At 42.3% G+C, this 27,384-nt stretch overlaps 1 protein-coding gene across 3 annotated transcripts; it reads left to right on the top strand.

Moving 5' to 3' along the window:
• Positions 1 to 957: 957 nt before the first annotated feature.
• On the top strand, positions 958 to 27,366 carry tspan1 (tetraspanin 1). 3 transcript variants are annotated; one of them, XM_028587700.1, is made up of 8 exons: positions 958 to 1,172; positions 1,504 to 1,566; positions 11,553 to 11,759; positions 14,620 to 14,694; positions 22,382 to 22,480; positions 23,715 to 23,858; positions 26,145 to 26,228; positions 26,922 to 27,366. In XM_028587700.1, exons 2-8 carry the CDS (start codon positions 1,510 to 1,512, stop codon positions 26,979 to 26,981), a joined length of 726 nt encoding a protein of 241 aa, XP_028443501.1. In that variant the 5' UTR covers positions 958 to 1,172; positions 1,504 to 1,509; the 3' UTR covers positions 26,982 to 27,366. The 3 variants fall into 3 exon arrangements, with proteins under 3 accessions (XP_028443501.1, XP_028443502.1, XP_028443503.1); XM_028587701.1 differs by lacking the exons at positions 958 to 1,172; positions 1,504 to 1,566 and adding an exon at positions 6,607 to 6,636; XM_028587702.1 differs by lacking the exons at positions 958 to 1,172; positions 1,504 to 1,566 and adding an exon at positions 11,284 to 11,352.
• Positions 27,367 to 27,384: the final 18 nt, after the last annotated feature.

The raw sequence follows: 27,384 nt of genomic DNA, 5'->3' as shown, positions 1-27,384 counted from the left end.
ATAAACACGTTTTATTTCGCTTGTCATTCATAATTCTATTATGAATGAGAAGTAGATCTAAGGGCGACACGGCGCCCCCAACACTTTTGACGCCCTAGGCAATCGCCTAGGTCGCCTATAGCAATCGCCGGCCCTGCTCCCAACGGTGCCTTCCAGGCAGCACTGCGACCACTGCCTTCAAGGCACCTAACCCTAACCTTAACCAGTGCTGCCTGGAAGGCGGCGTTAAACAAACCAATAAACCGATAAACAAACCTAGCCTACAAGCCAAAGTAGCCTACAAGCCAGTCTGACAAAACGTGAGTTGGCTCGTAAGAAATCAACTCAAACAGCTAGACAACAGTGAAGAGAACCATTCTCTTATAACACTATTGTAAGAAAAGACAAACGCACGTAACAGACTCAAGGCAAAAAGGTTATGACTACATCTTTGAGAGAAGGAAAAAAAAAATCTAAATCCTTGTTGATTTTGAAGAAGGCCTAAGGGCCTTAACACCAAGATGAATAGAGAAATGCATATGGAGCTTGCTACTTTCAAATCTAGTTCCAGTGATCAGCCCCTCATGACAGCCCTTGGTGTGTGTTACTCATCTATATTATATGACTAAATCTTTACCAGTGTTGTACAACACATGACTTAACCTCTCACTCTTTATGTGACTCTGCCGGCTCATGTTTGGAGGGTTATTTGTGACGGGTCTAAAGCAGAGAAACCATACACGCACATCTTTTCAAACCTCAAGCTCCCTGAGCAGGTGATCCTGTGCTGTGGATCTGTGTCCCGGTGTGCCTGCAGGGGTCAGAGAAGCCACTCGCTCCTCCCCTCTGTACCTGAACCTGAACAACATCCACCTGCTGTCACCTGTATCCTGAGGGACCACACCCAACCGTCCGTTCACTGCACCAGCAAGCCTGATGAGAGGCACGCATCCAATTTCATGAGATCAGATTCTTGTATTCTCTGTGGACATCATTACTACACGGATATATTTAGACAGAGTTGTCTTCGAGGAACAGAAAACTCCTGGATCTTTTTTTATTTGTTTTTAAGTGTTTAGGTCTCTTTTTTTATTTTATTTTTGCTTTCAGAAAACCCAGGACTGTTAAACTGGTTTAAGTCTGCTTTAAGTTGGATATATAGACTACATAAAGGAATATTAGCATACTAAAAGGTAAGATTTGTAATTTGCGTCAATGTCTCTGCCACGTGTAAACACGTTAAATGTTCCTTTCTCAGATGGCTTTCATTCTCCTATAGATCTCCCATTAACAGATATCTTTACCGTTTCTCACAGCTGTGTGTGTTATCATTAAGGCTCATTGTCAGCGGTGTCATTTTCACAGTAATTTCGCTGGGATGTGGGCTGGATGTAATAGCACAGCATGCATGAAGATAGGCAAAGTAGACTGTGTGTGTGTGTGTGTGCGTGTGTGTATGGGCGATATAAGGTCTCGGCTGATGAAAGAAGAAATGCAATAATTTATCTTCTCCTTTTATTACAGATTAAAATGGGCTGCTTCACATTCATCAAATTGATGATGGTCTTGTTCAACTTGCTTATCTTTGTGAGTATGTTTCTGCTTTGATTGCATGCTCATACAGTATATACGAGGAGGCGGCGGGGGAGGGATGTTCACTGACTGTGTTAAATCTTAACATTAAAAGTCATGTGGGAAGTAAAAAAAAAAAATCATTTCACGGCCGCCCTTCAATGCAAACATACGTTACATAAACATTTCAGATCACTGAGCCAGAAGGCCCTAAATTATGCTCCTTTCTCTCCAGCTAGCCATTTTCATCTCATTAACTTCAAAAGCTCTAATTTGGCCAACCTTCATCTTTGGATTAATGTTATAACTAATGTGGTTTGTGAAATGGAGAGAAATTTTGGCAAGGGCAAGCGGAAGTTGCCTGCCGAGTCGGGCCCACCTGGAGTCCCACTGTCACAGATGAAGCTCCCAGCATCCCAGCAAGTCATCACTTTTCCTCACATTTCCAATTTCTGCCTGAGTTACGCTGCTTCTGGATCTGGAGCGGCAGCTCTTAAAGGCACAGCAGCACACGGATTATGATGTCTCTAAAGCTAAGTTTCCATCCACTTGCCAATCGAATTATCTGAAGTTTGGTAAAACAAACTCATGCGAATAAAGCTGGTGAAAGTGTGTTTCCATCCAATGGCTTTAAAGCGAATAAAAACCTGTCGCGTAATGACGTCACATGCTGTTTTGCGATTAAATTGGTATATCGAATTGATTGGAGACATTTTTAAGGTGTTTCCGTTAATTTTCACACTGAATCGCACAACATTCAAGCAAAGTTTTGCGAACAAAGTTTTGCTAGACAAAAGTAGTTGTTGTTGTTAATATTAGAAGCCAAGGAAGCTCCGATAGGCCTTTGGCCGAGGATCTGATCCAGCAGATCAAAAAGGTAGAACTTGCCTTTTATTTTCCCTCCGGCAACGCTGCGAGACAACTCTCTTTTTTGAGACAACTCTCTTTTTTGAGACCTGTATCGCTGTTACAGCCCCTTCCATTTACTCCGCAGGATGTCCCACGGCTTGTCGTAACCTTTGTTGGTCATTTCCTTCGCAAGTCCCTGATAAATTATGGCATTTCTTAGATTTTTGCCATCTAAAATAGCTGTTATATTTTGCTCATAAATTAAATTCAAAAAGTATCTTGTCTCCTCGTTCGTCCACTTACATCTGTCTTTGTTGACACCTGTCATGTGTGCAAACAGAGCGGAAATACTGGGCAGAAATTAACTAAAACTTCTTCTTCTTCATTTTGTGGACGGGTTGCAACCATAAAATGACCTAAAACTTAATCGCAATTCATTAATTTATTTGGCAAATAACGTTTCCATCAGCGTTTATCGCATAAGCCGTATATCGATCAAGAGAAAATCCGATGAGACCGAACGTATTTTATATTGAGTCGATATTCATGAAATTCTATCAAATTTTACTGTTTCCATAAGGCATTTTTCATTTGATATCACGTAATTCGGATACAAACGTGTGGATTGAAACATAGCTTTTGTTAGCCAGCATAGCAGAATGATAAAATAATTCTCACGCTCATGAAGGCGATGATTTGATGCAACTGCTCCAACACTTAAGCTGCATTTCAAGCTCGGTGTTGCAACTTTATTATCTCCTCTCCATCAGAGGAGTCATCGCTAGAGGAGATCTGCATTCAGAGAATTTATCTTTCGAGGAATGAAGGGGCAGGAGTCAATATTCTTCTGTGAATCTGAATCAGTTCATAAATTCCAAAACTTGATAATTGAACATTGATAATGTTCTGGTTTCTCTTGGCTTGATACGCTGTGTGTACTTCAGAAGTCACAGAGTTACTTGTGCAGCTTATGCCTAGCAAACACTAGAAGACTCTGAAAAGACTTTAACTCAAGTCTGTCACTTTCTTACATCTAAAGAAAATCTGTCATAATGCCACTGAGTTTTAGTCTCAGACTAGAAGATTTTGCGAAGACTGAGATCTTGCGGAGTCACAATTTAATTATTTTTTTGAAAATGTAACCAAGCTTGGCAGGTAACTTAAGAGAACGTTTGCCAAGTTTCTGCCCTTGATATTTTAATATTTATTCTAATGCTAGCGTAAGCTAGCTAATTCTAGCATCAGCTAGTAATTTAAGAGAACGTTTGGAGATTTTCTGTCAGCAGCTGTTTGCTGCTTCCTCTTTGGTGATGGAGGGAGCGCATCCATTGGTTGTGGACAATGCTCACATGATTTCACTTCACTACCAAGACTTAAAACTTACGATAATAACAAACGCTTAGATTTTTTCTGAACGTTCAGACGGGAAAAAGACAAGTTTTATGACCGTCTTACACCAAACGACTGAGACGACGGGAGCGCCCCCGAGATTTTCATAATTTAATTCCGATATTAGAAAATTTGTTTGCGAAATTGCTTCAAAAGTTGTTTTATGTCAGATTGGCATAAGGGAAATATTACTTCAAACAGCACAGTCTTCAAAAAGAATTTTTGATTGAACACTTTTCTGGTGCATCGAATATTTCAATAATTTTTTTGAGCCATAAATAATAGCTTCAGATGTTTTCCTATCTACTGAAATTAGTGTGGTAAAATGTGGGGGGAGGTGTCACTTTAGATGAAATCACGCCCACTTGCTACTTTTTAATAACTCGTTTGAGGATATTAGTTGGAACCCATCTGAAGAATGAAATGCCGGTTTGGTTCCGAATTGTAATTCTGTAATTTAAATGTTTTGTCACAAGTCCTTCAAAATAGATCCTTATACACTTGAGAAGACTATTATACAGCAAAACAGTATTTTATGACAGTTTAGTTTGATAACTTCCTGTTGTCAGTCATCTATTTTCAACCAGTAAAAGAAAACTTAACAGACTTTAAGGAAGTGTTATGAAAATAAAGGAGCAAAGACTTATTGAACAACTAAAAACTTGTTAGTTTTCAGACTTGGAGCAGGTTTAGACTGCAAGCTGCATTTTAAATGGGCTGCTCCGCTAGCTGGAATGAATCATATCATTCCCCCCTCCCTCCCTCCCTCCTCTTCCTGCTCTCAAACACAGCGAACTTTGCTCTGTCTATGTATTTCCTTGTTCCCTCCCCTTCAGATCTACAGTTTGAAGATGGGTGTAACCAACATTTTGGTGTGAAAGCTGACAGGCCCCCTCCACTGCGGCACATGTTGCTCAGATCAGTTTCATTTCTCAGAAAGCGAGAGTCAGGCAGTCGTTGTCAGTGAGAGGTGAAATGGAGCCGAAACGAGTTAAGCTGGACCGGGATGCCTTTTATTGTTGGATCTGTCTGGATCTACTGAGCGATCCAGTGACTACTTCTTGTGAACACAGCTACTGCACGGACTGTATTAAAAGCTTCTGGGATAAAGAGGATGATGAGAGAATTTACAGCTGCCCTCAGTGTGGGCAAATCTTCACACCGAGGCCCGTCCTGGTGAAAAACACAACGTTAGCTGATTTAGTGGAAGAACTTAAGAACAATGGACTCCAAACGGATCCTGCTGATCACTGCAATGCTGAACCTGAAGATGTGGACTGTGATTTCTGCACTGGGACAAAACTGAAAGCACACAAGTCCTGTCTCGTCTGTCTGTTCTCTCTCTGTGAGCAACACCTTCAACCTCATTTTAAATTACCCATCTTGGAAAAACACAAGCTGGTGGAGCCGTCCAAGAATCTCCAGGAGAACATCTGCTCTCGTCACAATGAGGTGATGAAGATGTTCTGCCGTACTGATCGGCAGTGCATCTGTTATCTCTGCCCTGTGGATGAACACAAAGGCCACGACACAGTCTCGGCTGTAACAGAAAGGACCGAGAGGCAGAAAGAGCTCGAGGGGAATCAACAAAACATCCAGCAGAGACTCCAGGACAGAGAGAAAGAGGTGACGCTGTTTCAACCGGAGATAGAGGCCATCAATCTCTCTGCTGATAAAGCAGTGGAGGACAGCGAGAAGATCTTCGCTGAGCTGATCCGTCTTATTGAGAAAAGAAGCGCCGATGTGAAGGAGCAGATCAGATCGCAGCAGAAAAGCGAAGTGAGTCGAGTCACAGAGCTTCGGGAGAAGCTGGAGCAGGAGATCGCTGAGCTGAAGAGGAACGACGCCGAGCTGACGAAGCTCGTACACACCGAGGACCACAACCGGTTTCTACACAACTACCCCTCCCTGTCGCCACCTGTCGAACCTACAGACTCATCCAGCATCCAAATCCGTCCTCTGAGATACTTTGAGGACGTGACAGCGGCTGTGTCAAAAGTCAGAGAAAAACTGCAGGACTTTCTGAGTGAGGCAGGGACCGACATCTCACTGGCAGTGACCAACGTGGATGTTTTACTGTACCAACCGGAGCCCCAAACCAGAGCTGAATTCTTAAAATGTTTGCGTGAAATCACACTGGATCCAAACACAGCACACACACAGCTGTCCGTGTGGAACAGAGGAGCAACATTCATGAAGGACCCACAGTCTTCTAGTCACCCAGACAGATTCGCTTCATGTCGTCAGGTCCTGAGTAGAGAGAGTCTGACTGGACGTTGTTACTTTGAGGTGCAGTGGAGCGGGATAGGAGTTTGTGTAGCAGTCGCATACAAGGATATCAGCAGAACAGGGGGCTTGAATGAATGTGGATTTGGATACAATGACAAATCTTGGTCGTTAAGTCATCGCAACAAAAGTCTTGCATTTCATCACAACGATGTTCGCACTTCTGTCTCAGGTCCGTGGTCCTCCAGAGTAGGAGTGTACCTGGATCACAGTAGAGGCCTTCTGTCCTTCTACAGCGTCTCTACAACCATGACTCTCCTCCACAGAGTCCAGACCACATTCACTCAGCCGCTCTATGCTGGATTTCGCTTTGATTATACTTGGGGAGACTCTGCCACGTTCTGTTAACTGTGACGTTCTGTTTTAAACCTAATGGTGCGTAGTTGTAATGTAATGACAACAACACTGTCGGCGCATCCACATGATGCAATCTTTCGGTGATCGTGCACTGCACCCACCCCTCCACCATGCAGTTGCTAGTAGTTTAACCCATCAAATCCAGGAGGGCACAGAGGATAAAAAAAAAAAAAAAAAAAAAACATGATGGACTCTTCAGAAGAGGTAATTATCTTGTAATTGTTATGTCCTCTTTGTCTCCAAAGCTGAACACTGCTGTTGTCCTTTCTCAGCGGTGACGTAAAACGCATCACTCAAGCTTCTGCGCGGGAATGTCGCCGGAGTACACCATTTTCGTAAACATAACCATACAGAGAACTGTGGTACTGATCGGCTTTACAAGCTTTGTGCAGACTCATTTGGCAATGGCTTGAATGTAACGAGCGTTAAATAATATACAATAATTGCGCACTATAGCTTTAACTCTTAAAGTTATTTTGTCTCCATGTTTGCTGCTGAGAGCTGATGGTTGTGGCGTTTCTTACCTGCACAGAGATCAGCTGTCAATCAAACATTAAGGGATGTACTTTAATATCTTCTCATTAGTCGTGTAAATGTTAGGAGTTTCTTTAACTGGCGATGCTTCCTGGGTCTGTTTAGCCATAGAGGTTTGGTTATATTTCTCTGCATGAAAAAGAAAACTTCTCTGTGTTCTAAATGTTTGATGAATATTCATATTGATGTATTTATTGGTGGTTGTTTCTCTTCCAATGCATGGGTCCTTTTTTTGTGTGTACATTTTAAAAGAAATCTAAAATAATTTACATACATTTGTTTTTCTACTTTTACTTCAATTAAATTGTACTTGTAATGGAGTGTACACTACACTGTAGTACTTCTCCTTTTACGTCTGTATTATTTCTACTTTACTTCTGTAGTTTTTCTACTTTTACTTACGTAAAATATTTACTTGTAATGGAGTATTATACTGTAGTTTTCAGCTTTTACTTCAGTAGGATTTTTACTTGGATCTTGTAATGTATCACATTTACATACATTTGAATTTCTTCTTTACATTACTTGTAATGGGATATTATGGTGTGTTATTTCCAGAGGTGTATAAAGTACTAGAGACCCATACTTGAGTAAAAGTACAAGTGCTCTATCAAAAAGGTGACTTGAGTAGAAGTTGAAATGTTCTTTAAGCACAACACTTATGTAGTAAACTATTCAACATTTTTTGTACTTAAGTATTGCAAGTAGTTTATTTATTTTAAAATCTACTACTCAAGAACTGAAAGTAAAAGTACAAGTATTGTGTTATTTAGTTATTAAAGAAAGCAGTCAAATTTTGAATATCCTATTGTTGGAGTTCAACTTCCAGTCACAAGCTGTACATTGCTGGATATGAAGGAAGTTTCTGAAATAAACCCAAAAATGTACATTAATGTCACAGTTGTTATAACTACTATCTGATATAACAGTGGGTTATTAATCACTTATTAACAAATACTGAAATGAAATGTGTGATGTAGTGGAAAGTTAGCAAGCTAGCAAAATACAGATAAACTAGCAGCTTCACATCACAGGGTCAAATGGTTAACATTCAGTAGTTATTTCAGACTGAAACAACTCAGGAATAGTTTAATCTGCTGCAACAATGGCTAAATAGAAAACGTACGAACTTACATCGTCTCTGACTTCTGAACGGGCGATCGCCGTAATGAAAAGAAACGCAAGGCGATCTCAGGGATTTCTTACGTAATTTACTTACTTAATTATCATACGTAACTAACGTAGCCGTAACTACACACACAACGTAACCTACATAGTCTCCGTAGCGTGAGGAATTCACAACAGTAACGAGTAACGATGCAAAATGTATCAGAGTAAAAGTATTAAAATCATCGAAAATATGTACTCAAGTAAAAGTGGTAGTAGGAGAAAAAAATAATACTCCAGTAGAATACAGATACAGCCTTTTAGTACTTAAGTAGAGTAGTTTTACTTCATTACTATACAGCTCTGATTATTTCTACTTATACTTTAGTTAAGAGTTTTACTTGTAACTTGTAGTATTTCTACTTTTACTTCAATGAAATGTTTACTTATATTGGAGTACTTATAGTGTTCAAATAGCTAGTCAGCTAGCTTGCTACATCCCGCATGCTTTACACTGGTTACAGAAAATGAGATGATTTACAAAGTTGTCACTCATCTGCCGATAGAAATGTGCTTTCTACAGTGTGACAGAGTGTGGATGAAGCATTCTATTGTTAAATTTGACTTTAAATTCAGCGTCTGCAGCTGCAGAGTCCGGTGCAGTGCTCACTCCACGTAAAACACACCGGGGCTACATTACCCTGGTTCTCAGTTCCAGTTTATGAATTACCTTTTTAAAAAATAATGCAAATTAAAGCTAAATAACCCCATTAGAGAGTGGACAGAAACATAAATCTTCAAGTTTGCAAAATAGATACCCTGTGATTTTAGTTCCAAAGAGTACATCTCACTCGATCTAAATGCATTGGAAATTATAAATTTAAAAAGTGTCTCCATGTATACTCTGTGTGTGCAGATCCACGGCCAGTGTCAGAACTTAATCAGATTTTCTGCTCCCGGTAATATGACCCATGAAAATGGGTTTTTAAACTTAACTGACATCTTTCTCATTCCAGCCCTTTCAAAGAGAACCAATTCCATTTCAATTGGGGTGGGACGGGCCCGTTTCTCTTTTCTGCTCCCTCTGTATCTTTCTATCTCTCCATTTACCTCCCCCTCTCTGGAGGACGTGGTTTCCTATTCTGCTGCCTGTTATTCATTCCCTCTCCTCTAGCCCTAATAGGTTATGTCTCCCATCTCCATAGATACGACACTGCTTGTTCTTCCCCCTGCCCTTTCAAAAACCTGATTTACTTCCAGTCCTCTTTTTTTTTTTCCTCCATGTGGGTGTTCATCTGACAGGGCCATCAACCTACATATGGCAGACCATCAAAAGGATTAAAAAAAGAAAGACATAGTGCCAGGTATAATTATACCTGCTGAGGGATGATGGTGGCACACACGGACTAGGAGAGGAATATGCTTGTCGAATCACATTTAGCCATCAGTGAACTGATGGCACCAAACATGTTCAAGAGACGAGAAAAACAAACCCTGAAGTGAAAGGTAGGGAGAGGCAGAGAGAATAAAGGAGAGCAAAAAAGAGCGAGGCCAAGGTAGGGAGACAGAGAAAAGAAGGGGGAGATGATCCCCACGTGGGAGACGTCAGCGTCTGACAGGAGATGTGAAGTGTCGGGGGCCTGAATGGAAGCAGAGTGGGGGCCCCCTGATGGCAAGGAGCCTGATGGAGCCTGACAGACAATATCAGGTTTCAAACATGGTTTCTGCAGAAGACGGGGGAAGAAGAAGAAATCACTCAGTGCGAGGGGGAAATACGCAGAAGAAAATGGAGGAGGGCAAAAGGGTGGAAGAGAAGGTCAGAGGTGGAGAGATGAGGAGGGAGAGATAATGAAAGTGGGATCTGTAATGTGAAACGTGACATAGTTCTGATTTAGTTTGTTCTGAGCAGGCTTTACAGGTTTTGTGTCCATAGATTTCTATAAATGTACATTAGTTTCCCCTAATATAACCTTGCCTTTGTGATGTTCATGGTCAGAGATTATTAGGCAAGTTTAATTACTGTACATTCTCAAACCGTAGCCTTTATTACCTTTAACTGCAGGTTATATTAGAGACAGAACTTGATTTCTATTTTTTTAAATTAACATTATTTCTACATTTTAAATGTAATCATATTCAAGTAAGACTCACTTTTTTTTATCTGCTCAGAACATAAAAATACTTTGCACATCTATAACGCGAGGCAGGTTCGTAGGATGGGGACAATTAAAAAAAAAAGCAACGGAACTCCTGCACACTGTCTAACTTGCAAAGATACATTGAGTGTGAAAATATGAATTTGCTTGATGAAGCTCTAGTACCGAAATCTTTTTTTTTACTTGTGCCCTTGATAAAATTTAGGATGAGTGAGCAGTACATTTTCGCAGCACTTATTCTTTCAATACTGTCAATGAAACTCAACTCTTTCTGCACAAATATTTTACATTAAAAGTAATCAAGGGCACAATCAGTCCTTTTTTGTTGTTGTTGGGGGCTTTAAATGTGTGACTGTTGCCCCAACAATCAAAATTGTAGAGCTCTGTTGGACAATCTGATGGTTATCTGGCATTTCCATGATTTGATTGTAAAAAAACGGGAAGTAATGTAATCATCCCGAGCGCCACGTTGTGACCACTGGATTAATCTATACAGTTTAAGCATAGAAGTTATATGTTTTGGCTCTGCAGGAACACTCTTTGAAACGTGTAGTGAGAGTCAATGTAACATCTCTATCTTTATCCACCACCTGATTCAAATTTAGCATTTCTGGTTTCAAGGATTTACAGGGATATGACTCTAATCAGAGTCTGTGTGTCGTCCAGTGGGTTGTTCTTTGTATTTAGTGAAGTGTTACATGTGTTCTTTTTTTTTTTAACTGCCAAGACGATGAACATTCAGTGTATACCAGCAGAAATACTAGTCTAGTCCTTGTTGTCATTGCATTTCCTTCTTGCTGAATTAAGTTGCAGAGCTGAGGCTCCATGCAATAATCCCATAATCTACTTCAGTACACACAAAGGCTGTCTTCATCTAGTAGCACAAGATGATGATCACTAAACGGCCTTCCATTATGCCTGTGTGACATGAGTTGGGAGATGTAGGCAGTCATGGAAAAGGGCACTCATTTTGTTCAGAAAGGTAAAAAGAGGGCAAGTCAGTGCTCAAGCCTCGAAACATAATGGGAGGCCTGAGGCAGCCCCTTCTGTCTCACAAAAGGCATCCTCCTCTCTAGATGGAGTGAACGATATTAAGGTGGCATGGCATCACTAAGAGGTAATGGTAAGAGAGGGTTAGTGACTTAAGATGGCTTCTCATTTCCAAAAACCTATTAACCTCTGAAAAGCTGTTGAACCCAGGTGATCGACGTTTTACTCGCTGTTGTGCGGTTTGCATCCTCCGGAAAACTAGTTTCTCAGTGTTACACTTTGACGGGGATTTGTGTGTACATGTTGATCGTGTTTTCCTGGATCCTCCTGCAGCTGGGCGGCCTGACCCTGCTGGCCATGGGGATCTGGGTGAGCGTAGACGGGAGCTCCTTCCTCCGGCTGCTGGGGCCCTTCTCCGGTCAGGGCGTGCAGTTAGTCAACGTGGGCTTTTTCTGCATTGCCATCGGGGCCGTGCTCGTGCTGCTGGGGTTCCTGGGCTGTTGTGGGGCCCACAAGGAGAGCAAGTGTCTCCTGCTCACGGTAGGTGTATAGGACCTTTTAATAAACAGCCACATTGTTGGAAACAATGACCAATTGAAAATATGCTAAATCCAGCTTAAGACTGTCTACATTTTCACTGGTCCATATTTCTTAACAATTAATCCAGTGTGTTGTTGTTTATATTTTGTAAAGATTTCCTTTTTAACTGCCAAGACCATGAACATTTAGTGTACCAGTAGAAAAACTAATTTCATATGTGGAGTCTAGTCCTTGTTGTCATGGCATTCCCTTCTTGCTGAATAAAGTTGCAGAGCTGACAAAAGAAAACAGTTTACCGACGACAGCAAACCGACGTCGGTAAACGCCTCCCTCGCTTGACGGTCGATGCAATAATCCCATAATCTACTTCAATACACCCCAAGGCTGTCTTCATCTAGTAGCACAAGATGATGATCACTAAATGGCCTTCCATTATGCCTGTGTGACATGAGTGGGGAGATGAAGGCAGTCATGGAAAAGGGGCACTCATTTCGTTCAGAAAGATAAAAAGAGGGCAAGTCGGTGCTCGAGCCTCGAAACATAATGGGAGGCCTGAGGCAGCCCCTCTCTGTCTCACAAAAGGAATCCTCCTCTCTGAACGGAGTGAACGATATGAAGGTGGCATGGCATCACTGAGGTAATGGTAATAGAGGGTTAGTGACTTAAGATGGCTTCTCATTTCCAAAAACATATTACCCTCTAAAGAGCTGTTGAACCCAGGTGATTGACGTAGGGTAGCCAGAGGATATACGGGCCAAGATGAGCAACTTGAGATGTGACAATGGAGTTGGAGTTGGAGACGAAATCTCTTTAAATAGATATTTGCATATGAATGCAAATGCATTAATATGAAAAGCTAAACCGATGGCCGATGGGTTCCAAAGTTTGCATTTCGACCAATGCTTTCCGTCTCTTTGCTCTCCCCATGGATTGTTTACCTGCAGGCAACCAATGCCTGCTCAAGCGTGATTGGTCAATACCACTCAGACTAGAAATGGACTACAAACTGAAACCAGAACACTTCTAATACTAACACATTGTCCCATTGCCTACAGATTCATATGCAGATATCCGTTTGTAGAGATTACCATCAAACAAGCTCTGATAAAGCGACGATAACTGACCTGTAGCAACAAACAGGTGCTGACACCGTCGAGAGACGAGCTGGTGAACATAGTGAAGCATTTAGCTGCTAAAGAGCCAGATATTTCTCTCATTAGCTGGTGGAGACCAAACCAGAGCTAAAAGGGAGAGAATATCCGACTTGGACACAAACACCACTCTAAAAACTCTATGTACTTTCACGTGGATGATTTCTCACAGTGTCTACCAGTCAGAATCAAGATGGTTAAAACTAAATCCTGTCGTAAAACAGTGACACAATACAGTCATCCATTTGTGTATTGTGTAGGGCTGCACAATATATCTTTTTTAATCGTCATCACGGTAACAAGTGGCGCAATAAACACATTGTAAAAGACTGCAGCATATTGTGCAAGACAGAGATTTTTTTGTGTTAGTTGAAAGTACAGAAAAATACTTCGCACATCTACGTGCGTGAGACAGGTGCGTAGGAGGGGGACAAGTAGGTCAAGAGTTGCGAAGAAAAACTCCCGCACACTGTCTAACTTGCAAAAAATATAGAGTTTTAATAATAGGCAAAGTTTCGGTACTTGACCATTTTCAGGCAAATTAATCATTTCACACTCATTGGTCTAGAAAACTGCACTGTCACTTTTTTTAGTGCTGCCTTCTATGTTCAATTTAATGTTCAAGTGTTCAATAAAAGAAAGCTGGAAATGATGTCCTATCATTTGTTTTAAATTCAACAAGCAATTTGTTGTATTTAAGCAGAATACTGAAAGCAGCACAAATGCAGAACTGAGTACACTTTAATATGTATAGTATATATCCCAAGTAATATCATTATTGCGATGGTCAATGTTATCGCATATTTTTTCCACGTATGGTGCAGCCCTAGTATTGTGTTCCGTTGTCATTAAAAACGACTTCAACCACCGACATTGTGATGTAAAACACCATAAATGATCATGTGTGGGTACATAAGGTGCTCCACGTTCAGTATCTCCCCCATACTTTATATTCGCGCCCAGCTCATCAACAGCTCAGATAATATCCACATCCGCCCCCTCCTGCCCCATTCATACCCGCAACAGCAGCAAACCCCAGAACCGCACAGTGCACATTAGGCTCATTAACGACGAGCCTAACTACCTCTTAGTCCACTGCAGTGAGTCTAATGAGAAGCACAGGCAGCACGTATTACCCCCATCATGTCCACATCTCCCATCGAGTTGAAGGATGACGGTGCAGCAGATCTCGCGACTGACAGCGCAGGACTCAGCGCATCTCTGGCTCACATGAGGAACAGCTGTAATGGACTGAATAAAGAGAACGAGTGAGCTGATAGAGGAGATCATTTAGGCTCCGTGTCAGGCTCTGTCTAATCAGCCGAGCTTTACCGCCAGTCAGTGATTGTTGCGCACTACAATAGCTGTTTATCATGACCCTGGGTATTTGGTATAGTGTCGGTGGCTACAAACCTCAGAACTTTAAATTGCTCACAATATTTTATTTGATTTTTGAGAAAGGTGCCATACTCTTGTCCAATGCAATAGTCATTTAAAAAGTCAATCTTCATCAGAGCAAATATTGACAAAAGTGCATAATGACATAAGGCATAGCAAAGCCATGCTTTTTTTATGTTTTACGCAAACATACATGCCGATCATTGTGGCTCTGGTCTTGGAAAACTGCACACTATTTTTTTTTTTATTATTTTGAAATAACAAAATACCCAGAAACTTTCTCTTTGTCTTCCCTTCTTTCCTCCCTGCAGTTCTTCTCCATCGTCCTCATCATATTCATCGCTGAAGTGGCAGCTGGAGTCGTGGCTCTGGCCTACTCTTCATTTGTAAGTCCCCCCTCTTCACCTCTCTCTTTCTTTGCGTTCACATGCCTCATCACATCCCCTCCCTTTCTCCTCCTCTTCAATCCCTTCCCTTTGTCTCCTAATTCTTCTCGTCCCTCTTGGTCTGTCTTTCCCTTTCACCCTCTCACCTCCTCGTCCCACTTTCTGGATTTTATCTCCATGTAAATTCCCCCATCATAGCCGCAGCCATCATTGAATTACTGGCTTTATGTCCGCCTCACTACCTTCGGCTACTTAATGACTCTGGGGTAGCCTGGGGCCGTGTGCACCGTCTCTAACTTTGAGCAATTTATTACTCTGGAATATTGAAGCTAAAGCATTTTATATGCAAAACAGCCTATTTACATATGTGCCCCCCCCACTCTCTCTCTCTCCCACACACACACAATCTCCTTTTACATTTAGTGCCACGTATAATAATTACTAGGGTTTCAAATGAGCTGCATAAAAGGAGGTTAGTGAAGATTGCGATCCTAATAAAGAAAATATAGAGTGGATATTTTTTTATCCAATCATAAGATGCAACTGAGTCCCCAGGAGCAAGAGAGGTAACCTAACAAACATCCATCTGCAGGGAGGAGATGATGAACGGAGGAGAGCGGACTGGGAATTTCACTTCTTTGTGCTGGGACTGTTGGAAAACCAGTTTGAGGAGCAGCAGCAACACGCTGCAAAGACTAGAGAGATTCCAAGACTGGCAAGTGATGTCCTGTGGGCAGGGGAACCACATGAGTGGACTGCTCATACGAGTTGTCATTGAAGGCAACAGCAAATACAAATGTTGCCGGGGAGTTTGGAGGATTTCTTTAAAAACCAGCAGTTGAGTCCTTAAAAATCTGTTCTTCTACGAGTGAAAAAAAGATGCCTGAAGAGAGATTATGTCAGCAGTTTTTTTTTCTTTTTAATGAGTATGATCTTGTTTCTAGTATTATCAAAATAGTGGTGAAGCCTGTGGGAGCTAACTGATGCTGACCTTACAACGACTTTTGAAGCTATTTTACTGTCGCAGACAATTTTATAATATCAGAATGAAATCCTGAGAGTCTTAGAGGGAGAAAGAGGGAGAGAGAGAAAGATGGATAGAGAGAGTGAGAGAAAAAGAGAGGGAGAGAAAAAGAGGGAGAGAGAAAAAGAGGGAGAGAGAAAGAGGGAGAGAGAGAGAGAGAGAGGGAGGGAGGGAGAGAGAGAGAGATGGAGAGAGAGGTAGAGAGAGAGGGAGGCAGGTAGGGAGAGGGAGAGAGAGAGAAAGAGGGAGAGAAAAAAGATGGAGAGGGAGAGAGAGAAAGAGGGAGAGAGAGATGGAGAGAGAGCGAGCAGGAGAGAGAGGTAGAGAGAGAAAAAAGATGGAGGGAGAGAGAAAAAGGAGAGAGAGGGAGGGATGGAGAGGGAGAGAGAGGAATGGAGAGGGAGAGAGCGGGAGAGAGAGAGGTAGAGAGAGAGTGAGAGAGGTAGAGAGAGAGGGAGGCAGGTAGGGAGAGGGAGAGAAAGAGGGAGAGAGAGAGGGAGAGAGAAAGAGGGAAAGAAAAAAGAGGGAGAGAGGGAGGGATGGAGAGGGAGAGAGAGAGAGAGAGAGAGGGAGAGAGATAGCGATGGAGAGGGAGAGAGAGAGGGAGAGAGATAGGGATGAGAGGGAGAGAGAGAGGGAGAGAGATAGCAATGGAGAGGGAGAGAGCGGGAGAGAGAGAGGTAGAGAGAGAGGGATTGAGGGGGAGAGAGCGGGAGGGAGAGAGGTAGAGAGAGAGAGGTGTGAACTGTTGTCTAAAGCTCAATGAAAATGTACGACATAGCTCATAGATGTGTCTTCCCACATAGGGTTTAGAGTCAATTTAACGTGCTGTTTGTTAGCTTAAGCATTATCTGTTCATTCCAAACACAAAGGACATCGTCATATCCATCCCGCATATGAGTGTGTGAGAGCAGCTGTCCATCTTGCGCGTGTGATAAGACAGTAAACACAATAGCATCCGAATAATGAATATGGGCAATAACCATCTAATATGCATACATATAGCCGCCTGTGTCAATAAGACAATGAAAGGAGACAATAAATAAAGCGTTGATCTATTATGTCCCTACTTATCTGCAGCATAAATCTGCCTTTTGGCCAACGGGTCCCCCCCGCAGCTCATCTAACCAAAGAGCCGATAACCTTCAGGTGGTGGGAATAACGGAGATTTAATAAGCAATTCCAGCGGGCATTATGAGAGGCCGTCAGTGGTCATGGTTGTCCTTTCTGCTTCGAGTGATTCGGAAGTGACCAGGGTGGAGATTTATTACGGGAGGCTGATATGGGCTTCACACTGGATCAATGAAATGGAGGTGATGTGGCGTTTAATGAATCACGTCAGCGTCCATGTACAGTGAAGGAATGCTCTCTCAAAACGTAATCCAATGCTGATTGCTGTTTGCTTTAATATGTCATCAGCGAGAGGAAGGACTAGCCCGAGTAAATGATTAACTCCAATTACTTCTGCGTTAAAGCTGCACCAATCAATAGCTTTGTATTAATGACGGAAGAAATGTCTGTGGGTGCCTGTGGAAGGGGTCAGTCATGACGAACCCGCAGAGAATCAACACCAACTCTGTGGTTCCACTCAGATTTACGGAGCATTTGAGTGTCTTTTAGCGTAGTGATTATTTGCCATTTTTCGTACACAATAACACTACATTTTTCTTACTTTTTTGTTTAAAAAGAGTCTTTGAATGCCCTCCGAAGTCAGAACAGCAGTTGTCTTTTCTTTTAACAATGTACCCCCCAGGTTTCCACAAATTCAATTTAAGACTTTTTTTTAACCCTTGTGTTGACTTCAGGTCAAATTGACCCGTTTTCAATTTTTGTTTTATATCAGAAATTATGGGACATAGAAATAAGCGCTGAAAATGTGTAGAAGAAAAATTTTACAATTTAAAATGTTGGAAAAGGCAAAAACAAACTGTGAAAAAAAGGTGTCAAAAATGTCGAAAAAAAAGTTGGTTGACGGGAAGACCCAAGGGTTAATACCTTTTTAATAACATTTAGAATGAAATGTAATACTAACTTCATAATAATACTGGCAAAAGTATGTCTGATATAATAGAATATCAGAAAGGATTGTAGGCTATAAAAATAATTGCTAACTAACTACTTGAACTTAACACATTTTATTGTAATACTCAATACATCCATGCTTTGTGACAAAACAATGAAGGAGTTAATTTAATCTTATAAAAGGACAAATGTTAGACCTTTGTGAATAAAATGTAAGACTTTACAAAGAAATGTAAGACTTGAAATGTAAGGCCTTATTTTTTCAAAATTATATTTAAGACTTAAGACACGCGTGGGTGTCCTGTTTTAAGATCATCTGGAGCCGGTTGCACCAACAGGGCTAACGCCTGGTCTAAAGGCTCTAACACCAAAAGCAGTCAGACTGATCAGTCGGCTGTCGTCTGCCCAATTTGGTCAAAAAAGTGCCTCGGAACACACCGAAGAGACGGCGACTTGAGCGTACGTTCTGCGCGTGCACGAGACGTAATACGTCTCCATAACAGCAGGTGGCGCTAATCTGTATTGTCGACCAAAAAATGAAAACCGGAAATGACAGAACATCTCTCTAGACCTAGTAAACACAGAGCACGCTGTCGTCAGTCATTGTTTTCATCAGAGAGTGGTGATAGTAGTCAAGAAGGATCGTTGTCGTCATTACTCGCTGAACGGAAGAAAATACGATGGCTAGTAATATGAAGATACTGGCGCTGTCAGCTCCGGTTTTCTCGTGCACTGATTCGCTAGTCAAGGGCTAGCACTCCACCAATCCGACTGGTCATTGAGTCTAACTGCCCACTGGCCGATCAAACACATCAAATCGGCCAAAATGAACGACGGCTCCTCAGCCCGACGACAGCACGGAACACACTGAACAGACTCGAGTCACCGACCTCGCCAGACTGTCCGACAACGTCCGGCGACCGATGATCGCGTTGGTGTGTCAGCGCCTTTAAGCTAAGTAGGTCCTAACTCAGCGCTCTACGTCCGACCTAACAGTTACGCCAGTTGCACCATCTTGGCTTAAGCCCTCTTTGCGCTAAGACCGGGCGTAAATCTTACGCCTAGTCAGTAGAAGCCATGAAGTCAAAATCGAAGCACGTTTCAATAGTAGTCGTAGTAGTCTTTCACTTTTTTCGTCCATGGCTCTCTGTACGAAGGCAATCGTTGATCGCCTCCGTCATCTGTCTCCATCTTGTTGGTTTCTTGTTGTTTGTTATAATGTTGGACTGGTTGGCACTCAATGTACAGTATGTCTGTGCTGCCTGTACAGCTCTGTCAATTTCCTTATCTCGATGTCAGGGAAATTCTTTGTCTTTGGTCCTCCATTGAAATAGTTTACAACGTATCCTAGCAACACACCTTGCTAGGCCACAGCCATTAGTTCCGTGGTCATTTACAAAAACCTAGGCTTAAATTTGGTTGATGCAACCCACGAGAACGTGGGTTCGGACAGATATTTAGAAATTATGTTTGGGTCGGGCTCGGTCACATCAGCGCGATAAGGCATTTGTTGTAAAATGGTGCTGCGGCTCCTTTAAGAGAGCTCAGTGCGTGTGTGTGTGTGTGTGTGTGTGTGGAAAGTGGGCAGAAGAGAGATAGAGAAAGAGGAAGCAGACGTGTAGATGTGACCGGAGCAGAGTGGGTGGAATATGTCATTATTAGGCTATGAGAAAAAAAAAGAGATTTTAACTGCGTTCGGACGGAAATATCTTAATGCCTGTCAAGCTCGGGTCGGGTTCGGTTACTGCTCGGTCAGACGCAGGCCGGGCTCGGACAGAAAAATACGGCCCGATCCGCACTCTGGTAGAGACCAGTCGGTGCAACCGGCTCCAGGTATTTTCAAAGTGATGTTAGTGAATTGGATGATAATAAATAAAAGGTATGAAAACCTGCTGTTGGAGCCATTTATGCTATTTTGTGTTAGTTCATATTTTGTTAGTATAATTAACTATGGTTTATTATGATATTGCCTGGTTCTGTCTGTCAACGGGAGATTTGTGATTAGGGTACGGATATGGTGTCTCAGCTCCGCCTACTTTGGCTGATCACCTGTACAGGTGGTAGGGTGGAAGTGATTGGTAATGAGGTGGCAGGAGTAGAAGGGACACAGTTTTTTTGACCGTGGTTGTGACTATGATATGTAACAGAACATAATAAACATTTAAGTTGTTTCCGAGACAAACTAAACTCCCGACATACTGTCTCCGAGGCAAAATTGCGTCCGAGGCCGCAACAATTGCAGATACCTGAAGCTGAAGTGTCAAGTAGGGCTGCAACCAACTATTTATTTTTATTATTTTCATTGTTGATTAATATCTTGATTATTTTCTCAATTAATAGATTAGTTGTTTGGTCTCTAAAATGTCAGAAAATGGTGAAACGTGGATCAGTGTTTCCCAAAGCCCAAGATGACGTCCTCAAATGTCTCGTTTTGTCCGCAATTCAAGGATATTTACATTTAAGAAGCATTTTTACTTTGTTTTTTTATTTAAACCGATTAATCGATTATGAAAATTGTTGGCGATTAATGTTATAGTTGACAACTAACTGATAAATCGATCAATCTGTGCAGCTTTAGTGTCAAGATATTTTCCAAAAATATATTTCTGTCACCTTTTATTGCGTCTTTATTTTTATTTATGACATTTATACAAATCAGTTGTTTTTTTTCAACTGCATTCATAAACACAGACAGGGAGATGGAAATGCAGCTCGCGACCTGACCCAAATGGAATCTGCGGATTAGTTTTTACAGTTTTCAGCAGTGATGCAGAATAAAAATCTGCAGAGTTTAGCCGACATGTGTTAACACTGAGTTTTGGTTACATTTTTTATTTTTTTGTTGCTTAAACATCTGGAAAGGTCTGCAGACCTCGCACACGACCTTCTCACAACAAAGCGACGCTCGGCTGAGCGTAATAAGGTTTTCATTTATTGCTTTCCCACTTACAGTGAGAACAATAACCAATTAGCAGCCGGCGAGTCGCTGCGGTAAAAGATATCGATAATTACTTCAGAAGAAGCGACGCTCAGTAAAGCAACGAGAGATCAATAACGCATGAGGCTGAAGATTTCTATCATGTATGTGTAGACGCGGTTCACTCTACTGTATTGATAGATGGGTTACCGCCTCTCGCCTCGCTGTGGGTTTCTATAGGCTTTGTCCTGTCTGTCCACCGTGTGTGTGTGTGTGTGTGTGTAGGGGCCCATATGTGTGCTTAACAGGATGTGGTGAGGCGAGGGTGCATAGTGACAGTGATGAATTAGCCTGCTGGTAATAACCCTCTCTGATCTCAGCCGCTCTCACAGCTTCTTGGGGGGCACTTTTAATTGTGACACGTATCCCAGCATACCCTCGGGCATCTCGTACGCCTGCCCCCTTCACTGTACAGTACACACACACACAGAGGATAAAAAAAAAAAAAGAGAAAAAGACTCAAACCTGATAGACACACAGTTGCACGTGGCCACATGCACAGTAAAACACACACTCTCCCTCCTCATCAAATGGGTCTTTGTGTGACTGTACGCGACGGGATTATTAATCAAAATGGGGAGAGAAAAAAAAGAGACAGAGGAAGGGGAGGAGGAGGGGAGGCGTGAAAGAGAGCTAACCTGTGTGCGCAGGAATCCTTTCACAACAAAAGACTCTCCTCATGCCTGAATCATAACCTGCCTTTTTTTTTTGCTTTTTGGATAAACAAAATGACAAAATGTGCCCTGACCGGAGCCATCAGGAGCATCAATATATATGTTAATGCCCCCCCCAGCTCACAATTTACAACCATAAAAAGGAGAAGAAGAATGGAGAATAATGGCTCGGGCCATTTTTTTAAATTTATTTTCATTTTTTTTCCAGGCCTGGGCTGTTTATTCCCAAAGTGCTTTGTGTGAGAGAAGATTTATTAAATTTGTGATGAATAGATGACTCCAAGAGAATTACCTTTCCTGCCCGTGAAATTAGCAGCAGTATTTTATTTTCAGGGGCTCCCATAGTGTGAGGTGTATACTGAAGTATGTGTTATAGGAGTGACACTGGTAGACACTCTACAGTGCAGTCGTACATATTGCACCCTAAACAAGACAGTAAGGCTGCTCGATTATAGAAAAAATCATAGTCACAAATTTATTTTTTTGGTCAATATTGTAATCAATCACGATTATTTAACACGATTACTTAGTGACTTTTGGAAAGATGTTGCAATTATTGGACAAACACAGGGAAACGGTTAAACAAATCAACAGGGAAAACACCTTGAACTGTAACATTTCCCTTCATACTTTTCCCGTTTAAAATTTTTGAATTCTGCTTCAGAACACGAGATAAAATAAGTTTTCTTGCAAAATATAATGTGCAAAATAATCGTTTTTCTTGACTACATTGTTTTTTTTTGTGATCGTTAGGAGACAAATTCGAAATCACGATCAAAATTCAAATAACTTCCAAAAGCCCTACGAGACAGACATGCTGGGGGCTGTTTTTTAACCTTTAATTAAAAGTAGTCTTTGAAAAGGATGACTTTTTGGGGAAAAAATAGGATATGTTCAGAGAATAAACTAAAAATGTCTTGTTAAGTGTGGAATTTTAGAGAGTCCTTACATGAGTGTGTATGTGTGTCTGTGTGTGTGTGTTTTCCTCAGGCTGAGGGGATCGTCAGAGCGTGGGCCACCCCAGCTTTGCAGAAAGATTACGGCAGTGACCCTGTGGTCACTAAGATCTGGAACGCCACCATGACAGAGGTACAGTATCTCTGAAACCCTGCGCCGTTTGTTTTCAACATGTGCACGTTCACAACTTGTAGCGGTTCGGCATGTCTTCGCTCTAAACTACACACTGCATACATGTATAGTATTACTTAATATCCTTGCTGACCAGTTTCCAAATCACGTAAATCAGGTTTTAAATGAATTTCCCACCTTCTGGCAGACATTGTTTTCACTTCCTCCCCAAGAAAATCTGCTGCACAATATATTACAGTAAAACTTATTTCATTTGACATTATTTTATGTGAGGGGTACAACATTGACAAGTTGCATGCAGGAAGTATGGACGCACAACGATACAGAGCAACAGCTGAACTGACAGCCTCGACTCCAACCCGTTCTCGCTCCCAACTCGTCAAATACTGACCCTTGGTCAGTGGCTCTCGGCGTTGGATACAGACGCAAAAATCAACCTTTAGTGTCTGTAGGGAACGCACTGGGCATAGCAGCAGCTTGAGATGGCGTAGTATTAAGCGAGACAACGGTAGGGAGTAGGGAGTAGTGGTAGATGCTAATTCGGAGCCGCTAGACGTGTCGGCGTAGTACGTTTTAGGCATAGGGAGTGGGGATTGGTTAGGGTAAGAATACAAGGGTAAGCCAATCAGAGGCAGAATAAGGCGGGCCCACGAGGCATGACCTGTGACGTTGACCCGTCTACCAGATCCCATCTAGCATCTACCGTGAGTAGTATGAAATACCAACAATCTGCGTAAGGAGGATGGTTGGGGCGGTGCATGGGTCAAACAACACAGGACTTTCACCCAGGAGACCGGGGTTCCTGTCCCGTGTTTGTGCCGCTGTCGGTGAAACGTACGTTTTCTACCCCGACCCAAGATCTTTTCCCAAACCTGACCTGTCAGTTAAACGTGCGTTTGTCCCGACCCAGAGCGTCAAAAAGTGACGCCAAGAGTCCCGACCAAGCGCATCTGAATATGACGCCAAAGGCTAGACGCATGTTGCGAGAGCATCAAATAGTGACACCAAGAGTCCCGACGCTTAAGGAGACTTTTTGCGTCAATAACAAAACGCTAAAAGCACCTGACCAAGCGTTGCTTTTTGACGCAATGGGAGTGAGAATGTGTTGTCAACTCGCACAATCAAAAAAGCTCTCACTAAAGTTGAACCGATTGATAATGCTCATGGATCAAAACTTTATCCACAAAACCCTCTCTGCCAGTGTTTTCCTGATGCGTTTCCTCCCGTCCCCCAGATGAAGTGCTGCGGTTTCACCAACTACACGGACTTTGTGGGATCTCAGTTTGAAAAGGAGAACGGAGGCAGCCTGCCTCCCATCTGCTGTTGGACTAACAGCTCCCCCTGCAGCCCACAAGAGGCAAAGCGCAGTGCTGTGGAGGTGAGATGTACTGCACAACACCATTAGAATTGAATATGAGAAACATATTCAAAGTAAAGGCAGAGGAGGTAAATCTATTTAGTGTTCTAAATGGAATGGACAAGATATTTAGTCTGACACGCCAGATGGTTTGGTAACACAGAACCAGCCGAGAAGCAGTCATTGGAAACTGTTTGGAAAAGGGCAGGCACTTTCAAAAAAATTACCTGGCAGGTGATTGGATGAACCATCTGTCTATCACCTCCGCCTTAGTTGTTTTTGAACCAACAGTCACATGTGCCACACACACCCTAAGCCACGCCCGTAGCTCCCAGTAGCTTCTCAGCGGATGCGGATTGGTTGGTTCCGCTGCTGGTCGGACACGTTACCTGAAGCCTTGAAGGATTTTCGTGCGATATGTCGATCTCATGATATCGCGAGAATCCAGCTGCTGGTAACAAGGTAACAGTAACAATCAAATTACACACATCTCTCAATATAATGTAATACAATCCAAGAGCAGCACAAATTAAGTTGATTAAGTTCTCTGCCGGAAAAGAGTGAGTTGCTCCCTTCCTGGTTGGGAGGGAGTTACTGCCGCAAGCGAAGGTCTCGGGGTCTTATTCACAAGGGTAAAATGGAGCGTGAGATGGACGCTCAATGGTGTGACATGTATCCCAGCATACCCTCGGGCATCTCGTACGCCTGCCCCCTTCACTGTACAGTACACACACACACAGAGGAGCTGACTCTAACCTTAACCCTAAACATAACCATTGCCGCGCTGCCTGGAAGGCGACTTTGGGGACAAAAAAAACACCAAACACCGAGATGGGCAGGTGGTTTGATGTAGCGTGGCAGGCGTTGTGCTGAAGAAAGAGCTGAGCCGGAATGCAAAACTCTAGATTTAACCGTCCATCTACATTCTGACTACCCAACCCGGTCTCACCGCAGTTTGTGTAAATGTCAACGTTATTCTTAATCTATTGATACGTGTTCACGGAGACGTTTTTCTCTTTTTTTACGTGTAAATGTCACGTTATTTTTCTCGTGTTCACGGAGATGTTTTTCTCGTTTTTTACGTGTAAATTTAACATCATTTTTCTCGGAGGTTGGGTTTAGGAGAAACCTTACGGGGGAAAGGGCGCCTTAAATGCCGGGATGGCGGAGGTTGGGTTTAGGAGAAACCTTACGGGGGAAAGGGCGCCTTAAATGCCGGGATGGCGGAGGTTGGGTTTAGGAAAAACCTTACAAAGAAAGGGCGCCTTAAATGCCGGGAGACTTGCCACAGTAACACGCGGGACAAAACACCAAACAAGGCACCACACGCGGGACGCGATCCCCGCTCTCCCGGGTGAAAGTCCTGTGTTGTTTGACCCATCCACCACCCCGACCAATCTCCCTACGCGGATTTTCGGCTTTTTATATCACTCCCTACCATTTTCGTGCTGTGGCCACAAAATATGCTTCCCATTGTAATACATTACTTCACATTTTCATGTTGTCCGCCACGTAAAAACCGACAAAAACGTCTCCGTGAACACGTATCAATAGATTACAATAACGTCACATTTACACGAACTGCCATGAGACCGGGCTGGACTACCACCCTATGGTCATGAGCTTTGGACAGTAGCCGAAAGAATTAGATTGCGCGTACAAGCAGCCAAAACTTGCTGAACTCCGATAAGGTTAGGAGTTCAGACATCCGGAGGGAGCTTGGAGTAGAGCCGCTGCTCCTTTGTGTCGTGAGTGCCAAGTTGATCTGATCAGGATGCCTCATCCTACGTCTTCAGACAGTCAGTCTCTCCAGGAATGAATTCATTGTGTTGCACTTTTTTGTACACACAAAAAAGGGACAGAAATAGTTGTCAGGAACTGAAAAAGAAAGCAAAAGAGTTCAAACCACAGGTTTCTCCATCACCTCCCCACAGCTGGCCAATCACAGCTTGAAGTGGGTGTGAGTGTCAGATTTTTGGGGCAATCAATCCATACTTTTTTGAGATATTTCAGTCTGGGCCAAACCAACATTGCCATCCATTTAGCCCCGTTGCTAGCATGGCTGCAAAAGAGTTTTTTAGTCACATGAAAATAAAAAATTCAAAGACATTTGAAACATTTTAATATTGTAAATTTGGCCAATTGATTAATTGAAAAAGCATTCAATACATCATTTGATAGTATTGTATTAGCCATTAGCCTTATTTGATTTCTGCATTTTTTTTGGTGCCTTTATTCGGTTTCTAGGGTGGTTTCCAATTTGTCAATTACTGATGATTATATTTACACAAACACTTTTCTCCTCAGGGCTGTTTCAGACACATCCTGGAGATGGTCCAAAAGCACGCCAACATTGTGGGAGGCATCGCAGCAGGAATAGGAGTCTTCGAGGTAAAAGAAGATGAAAAGGAAGCGCAAGATTTTCAAAAATGTGCTCACTTTGGCTGAAAGACCATATTTCAGTACATATTAAAGAGTGTAAAAATCCACAACTTCAAGGACAGCGTCTTGGTTAAAGGCAGTGACAGTAATAAATATAAGAAGAGGGGATTTGAACTCCAGACATCTTGGTATGGAGTCTCATTAGCCAAACACGTTACCTGGATAGATTTGTGAAAGCATTATGAGGGGAAACATTGAAAAATGTCTTTATTCAGACAAAGGTTGCCCAAAAAGTGCAAAAAATGTATGATATTCACAGTGTCTTTACACTGTGTTAAAATAAGGGGGAATCTATAAGATGGAGGGTTTAGCTTTATCGGAGCGGAGAGCCGCTTCATGCACGCTTCTGGGACGCGTCGTGACGTGGCTGGTGGAATATCAAACGTGGACTTAAATGGTGGTGATGGCTCGCGGGGCCGCAGACGCGCCCGGTGGATAATAGGGGTTAGAGCTCCAAATCCGCAACTTCTCTAGGTTACATTTTTATGAGAAAGGATGCATGTGAGAACTGGTTGATATATATGTGTTAAGAGTTAACACTGCAGATATAAGAGCAGTTTCAAAATTGTTTTATCGTTTTTTTTCTTACAACGGGCCTCTGATCTGCGTGGTTTCTGATTTTGAACTATATTGTTTCCTCAGATTGCTGCATTGATAGTGTCCATGTACCTGTACTGCCACCTGGACGGCAAAATCAGCTGAGAAATCCTTCACGACAGGAAGCACACGGACGAATCACATGTGATTCACAAGTTTAATAATCTGCATTATTTAACAATCACTTAGGATACTCTTTTCTCTTTCTGGTTCCAATGTTTCTCAGAAAGATGTCTAGCTTTACTGAAAAAAAAGTCATGTTCATGATGAGAATCCAGCGACTGTGTTTTATGTAGAGAGAAACTCTTTATAAGCACCTGTAGAGTGTAAATATTTCAAATTTGCCAATAACATATATCCAACAGCATTCACTGAGTGCTGACTGCATTCATCTGAGGTGATTAATGTAATGTACTGTAGGAGGGGAGGGGGGCCTTTTGCATTTCTATTCCAGGTGCCCTTTGTTTTGTAATCATGTGATTTTAAAAGATGTCAGAAACCACAAGTT

This window comes from Perca flavescens, chromosome 9 (assembly GCF_004354835.1).
Source record: "Perca flavescens isolate YP-PL-M2 chromosome 9, PFLA_1.0, whole genome shotgun sequence".
NCBI lineage: Eukaryota > Metazoa > Chordata > Actinopteri > Perciformes > Percidae > Perca > Perca flavescens.
This window is presented reverse-complemented; position numbering and strand designations above follow the sequence as displayed.

Excerpts from the sequence above, each read along its gene's own strand:
- tspan1 (XM_028587700.1), top strand. The coding sequence starts at position 1,510 with ATGGGCTGCTTCACATTCATCAAATTGATGATGGTCTTGTTCAACTTG. Across the intron at positions 1,567-11,552 it reads TGTTCAACTTGCTTATCTTT|CTGGGCGGCCTGACCCTGCT; the intron begins GTGAGTATGTTT and ends ATCCTCCTGCAG. Across the intron at positions 14,695-22,381 it reads CTCTGGCCTACTCTTCATTT|GCTGAGGGGATCGTCAGAGC; the intron begins GTAAGTCCCCCC and ends TGTTTTCCTCAG.